At 41.4% G+C, this 14,392-nt stretch overlaps 1 protein-coding gene across 1 annotated transcript in view; it reads left to right on the top strand.

The window, feature by feature from the left end:
* Positions 1-14,392, top strand: part of meis1b (Meis homeobox 1 b) — a 76,320-nt gene that overhangs the window by 52,911 nt on the left and 9,017 nt on the right. Inside the window, exon 9 of the mRNA XM_026189899.2 lies at positions 763-839. Coding sequence (XP_026045684.1) covers positions 763-839 — 77 coding nt within the window. The remainder of the gene's footprint in view (positions 1-762; positions 840-14,392) is intronic.

Raw genomic sequence — 14,392 nt, 5'->3', positions numbered from 1 at the left:
ACATATTAAGAGTTACGAAAAATGAAAGTTTATTGGGTGTATGCGTATAACTTCTTCGCCCTCCACCCGATATAAGACTCGACACAGCATTGAATGATATGTTTTGGTGGCATTCTTTAATTTTGGGGATAGGGATCATATTGTGCAGTTAAGCCATAGAAATAATTGCAACAAAAAGACAAACTTAACAGAGTCATGTTATTGTACACACTGTAATAAGGATAAAAGAAACCAGCAGCAATAAAGACGTGAGTTTTACATCCTCTTGTCTCTATTCCATCGGCTTAATGTTACATATTCCCCACTCTCTGATTACATATGCAGCGGGGTGAAAGGGGGGCCATTGACGCGAATATATTTGTGTAAGAGGCTGCCTAATTACTAGAGCTGGTTCTCCACTTCACTTAACTTTCTAATTGGCTTGCCTTTTTGGCTGCCATTAATTACAAGATTTCATATTCCATTAATGATCGGAGGGGGTGGCACATTAATGTGCACACACTCAGATGTACTTACAGTATACATAGACATACACACAGGCACATACTGACACCTATGCACCAATGAGCATGAGCACACATCTCATTTTCTAGGTCTCATTACAGCGCATGGTTTTGTATGTGCGACTGTGTATGTGCAACCTGTGCCCTGCAACATCTCTTTCCCTGCTAAAAGACACATCAAAGCCCTTTTAAAAACACAAGAAGCTTCATTAAACAATTTGTGGTCAGCCTTTTCTCAAAGTGTCTCTGTCTCCTGCAGCATCCCTACCCATCGGAAGAACAGAAGAAACAGCTGGCGCAGGACACAGGACTCACGATCCTACAAGTGAACAACTGGTAAGTCATTTCAGAGTTTACATGCAGTCGATTTCAGGAGTTTGACCCCCCAGGCTATCCCAGTTCTTGATGATTAGAATTAATGCCTCCACTCCACCTCTATTTTCATCACGCACACGCACACACCATTTACTGAATCATCCTCACCTAGATCAATCCATCTAAAGAGATATGGCCTGGAGTGATTTTCCAAACCAACAGCCTAACTCGGCCCAAACATGAGAATCCATGTTAATTAAGAATCAAACTACTATCTGAAAACATCCAATAAAATCATCCAAGATGCACAACTTATAAAAGAATGATTACTGCTCTGAGACTAATTATAGGGTTTTACTTTGGTTGTCTTATTTTGGGGTTTGCGGCTTTTTGTAGGCTTACCTTTAACTGTGATTAGCATTTGTTTTAAACACTTGGAGAACATCATTTAACATTCATCTGCTCTTTGTAAATTTTTAAAACATACATTTATTCAGTTTATACAATTTTCCTCTTTTTTTCTTTTGCAAATTATCCTGAAGTCTGTAGTACTGCATATTATTTGAAAAGTAAAATATGAACAGGAAACACTGTATATTCTGATTTGGATTAAAAAAAATCCTCTAAGAAGCTTAGTTACCTTTGTCTTAACAACTCAGTTCAGTCCAATACAAATGTATCTGTGTAGTTCCAAATCCCAACAATGGTCACCTTAAGGTGCTTTATATACTAAGGTATGGATCCAACAATATTAGACAGAAAATACCAGAGACCAGACAAACTCTCTTTTAACATGAAGGTGAGGAGTAAAAGAAAAGGGGGAAAAGAGTCCAAAGAGACAAAGATAAAGCACAAACTATGGAAGAGAGTAGATAAAGGTTAATGATCCAATAGTGGCATATAAATGCATCAAGAGTGAAAATAAGGGAGTGGAGAAGATGGGAAGTCCCCAGCAGCCCAAACCCGCATCAGCATACTAAGGCATGGGCAGGGTCACCTGCTCCAGCCCTGTGATTAAAAAGGGAAAATTTTAAGGCCTGTCTTCTGAATTTAAACTGGGAGCTGATTCTATGGGAGAACAGCGTGATAGCCAAAGGAACTGCATCCAATTACTTTTGCAAACTCTGGGAACCAAAAGCCTGCAGTCAGAGTACAAAGTGAACGAAAGTCAGTCAGAGAACAAAATGACCATATATTATTGTTATTATTTAGTACTTATTTTTTAACAAGGCATTTGAAGATGTCCTTGTTAGCAAGGAGCCTAGCATATTAACGGACAGGCTGATTGCTAACTAGCCTCTGCAAATTACTGCTCTGTAAGTGCCAACTGGCCTGTTAATTGGGCATGGACTGAGCCATAAAATAAGGTTGCTAAGTATCCATTTTAACCTTAGGTAATACTGTAAAAGGTAAAAGGAGGCCCTGTGTCCTTTTGCGGCTAGTCTTATCAGAGAGATGGCTATCAGCACATGCTTAGTGTTATTAGCCATGTCTAATTAAAGGGGCTCAAGTCTGGGTAACCAAGGCAGGGCCCTTGCAGAGGGTTTTTGATCTAAGCAGCCCTTAAAATAATCCTTGAAAGTATCAGTGAGTTTGCTTGGTAGGAGCATGAAAGTGGAGACTGCAGAAAAAGCAAAGAGGAGGAGTGAGAGTTGAAGAGGCAGACAGTGAAAAATAGATGAAGAGAAGGAGAAAGGGAGAAGGGAAGAAAAGGAGATGAGACATGATAACTCCCCATTACCAGTGGCCTAATGATGTTAACATTATTCCCAGCCATTGTTTAATCTGAGACCTCAGAGACAGACAGACGTTAGATTAGGGTATGATGTATCAGTCTTTGGAGAATTCATTTTATACCAGGCCAAAAACAATACACACACATACTGGTGAAAAAAGGTCTCCGGACCAGGGGGAATCCTAGAGGTTATCAGATCACGTGACCCCTCTGAAATCCATGGGGATCAATCCTTACAGCTGAGATAAAGCCAAACTCTGTCTGCACACACGCCTGTGTCTGTGTGTGAGTCACAGACAGTCACATGAACAGTAGCTTGGTCACTTAATACTGACTGTGTGTTCTCAATCTGTTTGTTATATTTATTGGTAGGGGAATAGCAACACACCCCGAAGGTGTGTATGCATGTGTATTTGTGCAATACCAACACACACTGTGTAAATCGTAGGAGGTTAATCTTGGTTTGTAGAAGATGTGTGTGTCTGTGTGTGTGTTTAAAAGAGAGGGACCGGGGGTGGTTAATCTAAGGGGTATTAGCTGTTAAACCCTCCATGCTGGGATCCCGCTGCCCCCTCACATTTTGTTGTATACGTGCGTGTGTATGTGTGTACACGCTTGTCCACAGGCATATTTCCATGCATGGTTCGGTTGTTTGAGCAAGCGAGCAGTACAGTGTGGCATGGAAGGGCGATCAAGGAAAACAATAAAGTGAAAACATGGAGTGACAAAGAGATAAAGACAAAGAAACTGACCAAAAAAAGAGAGAAGAGAAAAGGAGGATAAGCAGAAATGGAAGAGGGGGAAAAAGATGATAGAAACAAACGAAAGAAAGACAATGACAGAGTAATAGAGAGCGAGGGGTTACGTTAGGGGAACTGCCATTTCACAGTCATGTTGTTGTGCTGGTTGGGAAGCCCCGTCATTGGGTGTCTCCATAGCAACCCCCAGTGATGTTACCTCCTGACCTACTGATTTAGTGAAGTCAATTTTCCTAGATGTGATTCTGTTTGTCAGTGCTTTGGAAAACCGTACTCACAGACATATATACAAATGAGTACACAAACGCGCTTCACATCTCGTGTGTTCGCTTGCAAAATGGGTGCAAAAGAAGACTTCCGAAAGTATAAAACACCTAGTGGGAGTGTGTTTCACAGTCACATGCAGGCCATGGGCAATGAATTCATGTTAAACAGCTCAGGATGTACCGGGGTCATCCATGATCCGTGCTTATTGTCCCAACAGGGGATGACTTAACAACTGACAAAGAAAAACTCTTGTCAGAACATTAAGAACACACACTCTTCCTTTCTTCCCCTGCATCAACATAGACACATACAATCTCTTTATTGTACTGTACAATGTGTGTTACCTCACATATATTGCATAATCGCACACTGCAATATAACCATATACTCTCCCTCTGTCTCCCGCACCATAGATGTGTTAACACACATGTTGGTGTGCATTATTGATGAGTGAGCACGCGGTAGGGCTCAGCAGATTAAATAAAAATGCTAAAGGCCGGCAAGGGGCGCAGATCACTCATGAATTATTGGCAGAAATACGCTGCACCAGGGAATCTCAATTTGAATGGCAAAAGTGTGCGTGTGTGTGTGTGGCAATACATGTTCACATTTACAAAGCAGAATCATATACAGAGAATTTAAGAATATTCTATAGCAAACGGAAATTTCTCACGCCCTCTGGCATAAACGAGTAACAGAATGATGTACATTAAAACATAAGTCTCCCATAGACTTTATAGAGCAGTATAGTATGTCACAAAGAGCACTCACCCATGTGAATGCTTATGACGTTAAAAGTTCATTAACAAACCTGTACTGTAAATTCTAAAGAATAAATCAACCACAAAGAAAGTTTTTTTTTTAATAGTTTTTAGTAGTTTATAGTATGCATTATGTTGTGTTGTTTAAAAAAACAAAGTAAATGTAATCTGTTTTTTGTTCCTGTATTATTTTAGTCTTCTAATAATTTTGGGCTACAAAAAGTTTTTGCTTTTTATCTCATCTTATTTCACTGAGCTGTAAAACTTACACACAAACTGCTGCCACCTCACAGGCCTGGTGTTGCATGACAAAAGCAAACAGCGTGACAGAAAAGATACAATCTGTGTGCAAAATCAAACAAATCTTTCAGGCTTTTATTTGCATTGCAATTATGATACTGAAAAAAAATTCAAAAGGATCTCCAAAAGGAGAAGTTCTTTTGTTCCTTCGAGTGCATGTACTTTAGGAACACAAGTGCATATGTTCCACTAAGTGAGAGCTGGATTACACTGTCCAAACTGTTTGGTTATGTTTTTCAGAGGCATGTCAACAAAACAAAAGCAATCCTGGGATGGAGCAATAGGGGGAAAGAATTCTCATGTCTCAAGGAGACGAATTCATAACTGACCTCTCCTCAGCATGCGATATAAAAATAGCTGTATCAGTTGATTGGTAAAGAAAGAAGTCGAGGAATAATTCGATTTAGATCTGCCGATAGACCCGTGTTTATATCTGTCGGCAACCATAGTATGGACATGTTCTTTCACAATACAACCTTTTACCTGCTCGAACAATTACATCATTCTGGACTGAGCCAGGAGCTAAAAGCTCCATGCGTAACATATAAAATGTCTTTTTTTTTCTCTCTCTCTCAATCTCTCTACTCTCTGTTTCTCTGGATACAGTCAGTATCTCTGTGCTAAGTTCTCCTAACGCTCCAGTGATGTAAAAATCGATGGCGAGGTCATCAGGTTTCCCTTGTTGGCTGCCCCTCCCCTTCCTGCCTGCAATTTAATAATACCCCTTTAAAGGCAGTGTTTAAGCCCCGCCGAGCAATTGTTTTGTCAATAAGACCTCCTTTTACGAACGTCTTAAAAGCATGCACAGAGTGAGAGTGAGGGAGAGAGAATGAGAAAGAGAGGTAGTATTTAAAAGGGCAGAGTGGACGGACGTTCGGGCTACTTAGGAAAGGGGGGCATGGCACATACATATGCTGCTTATCGGGTTTCTGAAAGCACAGGCAGGGGGAACATAGAGGAAGAGGTGAAAGAAGGGAAGGGGAGCAAGTAAGGGAGGACAGATAAGTGGAGCAAGGTGAGAGGAAAAACATGCAAAGAAGAATGACAAGAAGCACTTGCTGTTTATAATTTTTACCTAATAAATTGGTTAATTCAACTTAGGTTGAAGATCTAATTTTGTTTTTGGTTTGTTTTCGAGTTACAGTAATGTTGCTCTGGAACTGAGATGTGGTTAGACCACAAAAAACGTTATTGGAAGAACAAGAATGTCAGGTTAGGTGGTGTGAAGGCCTCTGAAGCATATGAAGGAAAATCTAGGTTTAAATCTTACCTCCTCTATTTGCCATGCATATTTCCTGCTCAATAAGGCATTCATATTGTGTGTCCAGTCTGTTTTGTCACTACTTAAAGTAGTTAAAAATGTCATTAATGCATCTGGCAAACGTTGTCATCAAATACACAAATACATACACAAACACACACGAAAGGACTCACTTTGAAGGAAATGTTTTAATATCTGGAAGAGTTGATTACTAAAAAAGATCCACCTATTGCAAGAATAATAAACTGTGTTAAACAGTTGAAATAATGAGAGCAGATGACAACATGTTTCAGTGTTCTGCAAGCTGACAGGCTTAAGAGAGAGATGCTAGAACTTGTTCACAGAAAGTCTTCTGAGGTGTGTGTTTGTGTGTTTTGGAATTAGCAGGCCAAGTTTCAGTCTATGCCCCGAAGCTCGTTTCATACACTGCAGCTGTGTCAAGTTGCTTCAGCCTGAAACTCCTTGACATTACAGGAACCCCCCCCCAAAAGACACACACGCACTTGCACACTTTTCACTAGATGTGACCTCAGCCTAAGTTTTCAACACTGAGGAAAAATGTGAAAATAATTTCAAGAACAATATTTTCTTCCCTTGGTTTGAAGTCTGTTGCTAACAATAGTTCCATACAGGAAACTTTAGCCTGTGCAGACACAACCCTGTCTTTACTGTATTATGTCAACAAAAGTGTGTGCAGACACACGCGCGTGTGTGTGTCTGCACACTCAAATAGGTGTCCATGTGCAATGACTGACTACAAATAACACCATTTCTCCTCACCCCTACTGCCCTCTTTCTTCCCCTCACTTTCTCTATTTCTCTTACATCACAGCACGCTGCCCTAGGCCAAACCTGCATTTCCCTTCATTCGCCCCTCTCCCTTTCTTTTTTTTACTCTCTTCCTCTTTTTATCCCCACTCCTCTCTCTTGCTTTTTAAACCTCCTTTTGTTGTAGAGGAGGGGGTAGTCCAAAACATGAAAGGCGGCGCAATGTGAATGCCCGGGATCTGTGTTGAAGCACACATGGTCGCTGTCATACTCGCCACCATTAGTCAGTTGTTGTTGTTCTCACGCTAATGTTTTCTCATGTTGATCAAACACTACTGTGAAGTGAACCAGCAGGACGGCGATCAAGTGCTGCGTGCCAAAGTTAAATATCGAGGAAAATAGGACAGCTTCTCCCACAATTAACAGACAGAGGACTGACAGTGATTTTATGCAATTAAAATATGTGACGGTTCCATGTAGGGGATTTGTTGACAAAGCATAAAATGAGAATGTTTCTGCCGGCACTGACACACGTGGCAGTTGCCAGCCAGTGTTGGTGAGATGAACTGGATCGGACACCCGTGTTTAATGATTATTACAGTAGTGGTAAAATGTTCTAGCAACTGGATTTTTTTTTTAATTAAATCCTGAAATTGTATATGCATTTACTAAAGTAGGTAAGCTGACATTAAAAAGGTAAATTGAAATGTCAATATGTAAATTTTAAAAATGCATTAGAAGCTGTCATGTCAAAATATTGCTCCTTTTCTTTACTTTCACTCCTTCTTTTGTATTTGCTGACTGTAGATGTCTGCTGCTAGTTTCTGGGCACTCAGAGGGATCCCCATAGCGATAGCCGCTGTGAGCCAGCGGGTGGAAGTGACACGCGCAGAGACAGGATATGACACGGGCAGTATGGGGGGATTTAGGTCAACCACTGTGTGTTTGCAACAGTCCCCACTGCAAGCCCTGTCAGCAATACTGTCTCTGTGTGACACGGTGGTCATCTCTCTCTGACTGAGATTTTTGTGTGTTTGTGTGTGCATGTTAAGTTGGTGTGTTTGTGTACACGGGGAAGAAAAACACACACTGTATTTGTTTTTTTTTTAAAGCAAATACATATGCAACCTTGCCCATGAAACCTTCATAAACACAGAAAAGTGGAGTGCTGCTAACAGAGAGTTGCACATTCACAAAGAGCAACACGCAGAGACTCACACACACACACACACACACACATAAACACATAAACACATTTCGATCTAAGCCCAAAGGCTAAAGGACACATGCTCTGTCCACTGGTGTTTGCGGAGTGGGCAGTGTGCAGGACAGCCATGTTGTTTCTGGGTAAAGCCAGGCTTCAAGCCATACCCTCTCTTTGGCATTGATGGATGACTGGCTCACTGAGTCCAAGACTGTCTGAATGTGTGTGAAGGGAAGCAGGAACAGAGATAAAGAGAGGGACTGGGGTCACGTGTGACAGCTGCAGACTCCCTTTTAATTTCTTTTCTCTGTCTTTGTCTTGTTTTTTTGTCTTCTGGTATTGTGAGCACTTTTTTTCTTTATCCTGTTTCTCCCACCCTCTATTTAGATTTTGCTTTTTGGCAAGTCCTATATAGAAGTCGACAGGAATTGCAAAGCCAGCAAAGTCAGAGCCAGTGAGTTCATGTATGTTTTTCAAGTGGCCAACATTTCCTCCATATACATCTGAGAGGCACCTGGTTGTCATGGACACACACACACATAACACACTAAACACACACAGCGCTCCTCTCCAGTTTGTGTGTGAATGGTTACCCGTCCTGTTGCTCCACTCTGTAAAACCAGCTTTAGTGCTAGATTCATGGCTCTCTTAATGGACACTGGGCTCTTGGGGAGGAGAGCAACAGGGAGTGTGTGTATGTGTGCGTGTATCCTTACATGCTTGTATTTTATGTGTGTGCCGTAATGGGGATTAAGTGACCCCGTGGTTGTTCTCAGTCTAAAGCTCCTTTTAAATTTCACACTGTTTTCTTAAGTTTTCCTCCATATGCGGCGCTGGATCCTGCTAATCCACCTCGTGTTATTAGGGGCTATATTTGCAGACCTGCATTTACTTAATGTGTATGTTTTTCAGTGGGTGTGTCTGTAAATAGCTGTGCATGCATTTGGAGACTGGCTCCTGGTAAATACTTATGTTAAGCTAAATTGAAATACAGGCCTCATAATTAATAACAAGAAAGCTACAGACAAACAATCTGATCACATTACTCCTGCATGACCTTACTTCAACCCTACTTGTAGGCTGTTTTCTATATTGTTTTTATATCTCCATGTTCATCGTAGTGTCACAGCTAACCCCAAGGTTAACACATCTTCTCTACAGACCCAGTGCGTAGGGCCTTTAGAGACAGTGTAATATAATCATTACACTGTCTCTAAAGAAGAAAACATTGGCCCCCACAACAAGCAACGCAGGTCTCGAAACTCAAAAAACACCTTTTGCTTTCCAAATGTAAGGAACATTAGAAAGCTAATATTAGCTATTTGTTTGCAAACTGCTGTAGTTAGGTGGTTGCAATGTTTTAGCTTTTCAGAGTTCTCTGAATGATGCACAATCCACTACAATACCAGACGCATGCTGTTTTAGCTTAACTTAAAGAAATAGAGTAGCCTAATAGTGACCTATGGATATTTGAATAATCAGTGACAAAATGCTTGCTGCACATGTAGCATACTGAGTGACAGCATCCCAGAGTTTTGCCCCTCTGCTTGGCTCACATTGTCTTAGCAGCATTATTCAGTTTGGACACCTGTGCATTTTTGTTTGTGGGTCTCTCATCTTGTTAGTAGTTCATGCCACCACACGGAGGTGCTTTGACTGTGTTTTCTGAAGGGTCTGCATTAACATTTCTGCTCGCCAGCAGTGATGTGCCTTTGTTGTTTTCCTCTTCAGTTTGGACATTTAAATGAAATACACATGTCGTCATCTGGCTGCAGGTTGTCATAGGTATATTTTGCTGGTTGATCTGTCTGAGCAGCATTAGGAAAAATGGTGCAAATAAGACAACGGTGCTTTGAACTGGCAAGTGGGCACATGCAGGGCAAGTATTGCTATGCATTAACTGTTTGTACTCATGTGAGTGTTTGTACTTGCTGAAAGCTGCGCAGACAATTAAGACAAATCCAGTCATTTTGCACAATATAAGGCTTACACATAGATAGTTGCAGTAGCCTTTTTTCCTTTTGGCACAGTCTAGAGCTTAGCTCAAAACCATACTTCCCAAGATAAACTGCACCAGTCCTGGTTCCCTGCAAGTGGTCTCAGATGCAGCTGAGATGACTGCAAGACTGATGGGATAAGAGAGAAAACAACATGATGATCCTAAATGCATCACTGCTTTGTGAATATGTCTCTATTCCTACAAGGAAACATTATTTTAAGGCATCACAAGTACAAAAATAATATAATTGTAATTATTAAATAGTTTTGGGTTTTTTTACCTTTTTTTTCCTGCAAATTTTTAATAAGACAATTTTTCTCAATGAACTTTAATATTTACCCAAACTTAACCTGTGCCACTACTCTGGGGATTAATGAAATTCACCCTTCATTAAGTACCGTCTGTGCTTATTTAGGGGCATTAGTCCATAAAAAAGTCATGTAAACACAACAAATAAAGCTGAGTCATATTTGAATTAGTCTTGTTTAAAACTGTTCCCATGCTGTAACTGTTTGTGTTGCAACTAGGCATTTTGCAAGCAGCTCCGATAGTTTATTTAAACTAATCTGAAGCATCTAATCCAAGCATCTGACCCGAAAACGACACAGAGGAGGAGAGAAAGAGAAGGCGGGATGGAGATAGAGTATGGGGAAATGAGAAGGAGGTGATTTATGAGTTAAGTCATCAACCGAGGAGAACAAAAGGAAAAACTCATAACTGTAATTCCCTTGCACACCCACATGCAGTATACTCACACACATACACACATACAGTGCAGGTACAAGCACGGGAATGCCCTGCCACCCCCGGCTGTGCATAAGAGAATATGTGAGCTGTATAATAAAATAACTAATTACTTAAGAAGATGGTGATGTTCTGGGACATAGGACGGGATAATAAAGTTCTGCAGAAATAAATGTGTGGCTTGGCTTAGGCTGGGATAACTGTTACTGAATTTATGTGTGTGAAAATGTGCAATTATTATTTTGGATAATATTAAGCAAGAGTAATGTGTTAAAGTCACTTTTTTAAAAACAGCAAGTTTTGAGTAAACAAATAAAGAGTTAAAAAAGAGAGATTATTTTTTTACATTACATGGGTGAATGAGAGAGAGAAAGAGCGCGCGGGCACACCATCAGTGTGTATCTGAAGGATATATGGGCCATGCGTTAATTGTGGTGGAGCAGGAGACAATCAATGGTATCCATGCAGTGACAGCCTGATGATAAGCTACATGATTCTACCCGTCAAAGCTTGCTTTCTTTTACTGCGTCTAAATCACATTGATTGGCAGCTAAGAGGAATGTGTGGTTGCAGAGTTATTTTAAGTGGCTGTCAGATTTGAATATGCATGTAAACCTCTGTCGGCGTGCGCAGAAATACACCGCTGGATCCTGATGAATGTATGTGATGCTGAAATATCCAGCGGTGTAAAAATATGAGATGTGTGCAGGCCGCGTGTGCAAAATTCTCTCAGATTACTAATGTAATAGTATGTAAGTGAGTGTTGAGAACGCGGGGTGGATGTGTGCGCTGTATGTGCGTATTTGTGTGTTTCTGTGCGTCTCATATTACTAATATAATATCGGTAGTTGGCTCAGGAGATATGCATGTGTGAGTATGTGTGCCACAGATATTGAGAACTCCACATGAATTTAAATCAATGAGCTTGTGGAGTAACCTTTTGTATATCCAATCTGCATCTTTCCACTGCTCGTTATTAAATTATCCCCTAATTGGTCACGCAACAAAGGCAGCTGATGAAAAAGACAATTTCTTGCTTTTAATTGGGCATTTCACGTGTGCTTCGTGTACACCTGTGTGCAGCTGACTCGGCTCAGTATGTCTGTGTATGTGTGTGTGTGTGTCGCACGTAATGAGAATAGGACATTAGCAAGGGCTTGGCAGACGCCGTCGCAATCAGTTCCACTCTTTCTAGAGGAGGAGGGAGAGGGGTAGGAGGATTAATCCAGACATGAGCAATCTCAGAAGGAGAAATGGATCCGACAAAAAAGAAAGAAACAAAAAAAAAAACAATAAAACTCTGTCTCCTTAAATGACTTTAGTGCCTTCAACTCTGGCATAACACGTGGCCGACATGCGTCTTGATCCACTGTGTCATGGGTGCATGCATATGTCAAACATGTGTGCTCTTGGTGTGAATCCAGCTCACATCCTGACGGTGTTCATGTTGGATTCCAACAAATTTTATTTCAAGTCGTGTTCTTTCCTTTGCCCAACTTTAGGCGTACCACCAGTGGTGTGTCACGCCAAAATAGCCCAGCTATTGTTGTACTGAGTGGAGCTGAATAGTGCAGCTCATTGTGTTGTGATGGGAGCCAGGGGAATGAACAGGCCATAACACACAGGCCCTATAGCACCCAGGGGTCGTGAAAAGGTGAAGCCCCGCTCCATTTTTTCTCTTCTCTGTTTCTCTTTTTCTTTTCTCTCTCTCCATCATTCCATCTCTCTCAGAGTTGTGTCTCTCTCTTATTTCATCCATCTTCCTTTCCCTCCTTTCTCTCCATCTCCCTCACCCTAACCCCACCAACCACCCCCCCAGTCTTTCTCTCTGTCTGCTTATTAACGGTCACAGCAAGAGTGTCTGGTTTGCAGACCAGATCCCCTTGCTTTTTTTTTTTCTGATTCTCTCACTCCTCCTTCCCTTCCATTCTCCCGCTCTCCATCGCTCCGTTCCCCTGGCTGCTATTATGAGAAGCATTTTATCCTTTGTTCCAGCCCCCATGGTGCATCTGGCCTCAGATATAGGGACGACAGGGACAGGAAACCGGCAAGAGTTTTTGAAAGGAGGAGGGGATTTGGTGGGTTAGACTGTAGATTTGTTGCTGTGAGGTGGGCTGCCAGTTTCCACCATACAGGGAAGGAGTGATAAGAAGGGAGCAAGCTGGAGAAGGAAACAGATACAAGAAAGAGAGGCATGGACACTGTTGTTTTTTTAGGAGTCACAATAATAACATCACCTGTAGGTCTAGTAGCAGCAGTAGGAGTAGGATTATTATTTCATTAATACATTGCCTGTTTAATCCTTAGAGTAAATAAATTCTTTTTGCCATATTTCACATCAAGTTTGAAGTCCACATATGCCTTAAGCCCTATTGCGCAAGGAATGAATACCTGACTTTCTAAGAAGTGTACACCTATTGCTGAAAAATCCTCCTTTGTTGCATCAGTGTATGTTTAAAAGAGGTAGAAGCCATGTTGGAAAAGGAAAACAAAGAGACAGAAAAGAGTCAAAGAATAAAAATGGTGACAATAAGACAGCTATGGATGACAAGAGGAGGGAGAGATCAACAGTGAGCTTGCACTGGCCTCCAGTTAACCTTGTAAAGGGTTTGGAGAGCAGAGGAGAGGAGAGCAAAGTTAAAGGAATGCTCAGGCCTCCTCAACCCTCCTCGCCCTCTCCCTTGCTCCTCCTCTCATATCTCCCCCAACAAAACAGGGCAGTGGGGGAGGAAGAGAGAGGGGGGGTGGTGGTGGTGATAAAACTCCAGACGTTCCCTCATTTGATGGTTCTCTGCCATGTCAGTGCATTCTTGCATTCCTCCCTACCTCCTTCTATTTCTTTCTACCCCTTGAAATTCCAAGGTTGTATACTTTATTGTAACAAATACAGAAAAAATGCCCCAAAGCTTCAAGTTCAAAGGTTGACAGAATCTCTGCAACTTTTTTTTTCCCAATGTAAAAAAAATTTCACTTCACAGGAAGCTCTGCCTGCATCCCTGCCAAAGCGAACAGTTTTTCTAAAGCAGCTTGCAAAATATAATGGAGCAATTAGGCTGTTAATCATTTCATTTTTCTCTTGGTATCTGCCTTTGCCACCTTCTGTTTGTTTATTTCCCTACAGCGCTGTCCTTACAAGATAATGCAGGATACATATAAGGCGAGAGGCTTCCATTCACTAATTAACAGACGCAGCATCCTAGTGTCGTTTTGCTTCTGTTCCCCTGCTGTCCCTTCCCAAAGCTCTTAACTGCACTGTGTTCCAGCTTTAGAAGTGTAGCAGGACTATTGTTTCCTTAAAGTTCAGTGAATGCTCCCCTTTCAGAGATGAAATGGAAGAGTCCGGTGGGGTAACAGCAGGAACACATAAATCAAGTCAGAAGCCCCAAGAGTCCTCTGTCCTTTGGGTCACCGAGGGTCAAAGGTTCATTTCACAAGAGTTTAAGATGACCAAGGCCGGAGCGCCACCTATAAGTGTGTGTGTGGGTGCGAATGTATGTGAATAAATGTTAGGAGTGAGAGAGGGATTAAGAGTGTGTGAGTAAGTAACAGTGCTTGTGTGTACACAATAAATGGCCTACTTGCTTTTGTAGGGTGTAATGAAGTATAAAAGATTTTAGTCTAAGACTATACACACACACACACACACACACACACACACACACACACACACACACACACACACACCTCCTGCTGTCACAGAGTAACAAATGGTCACCTGTCTTAACACAGTATCACCCAAAACAGTGCTTCTCACTGGTGGCAACATGACATGTTTCT

This window comes from Astatotilapia calliptera, chromosome 13 (assembly GCF_964374335.1).
Source record: "Astatotilapia calliptera chromosome 13, fAstCal68.1, whole genome shotgun sequence".
NCBI lineage: Eukaryota > Metazoa > Chordata > Actinopteri > Cichliformes > Cichlidae > Astatotilapia > Astatotilapia calliptera.
Note: the sequence above shows the minus strand (reverse complement) of the source record. Positions and strands in the feature narration are given on the sequence as shown.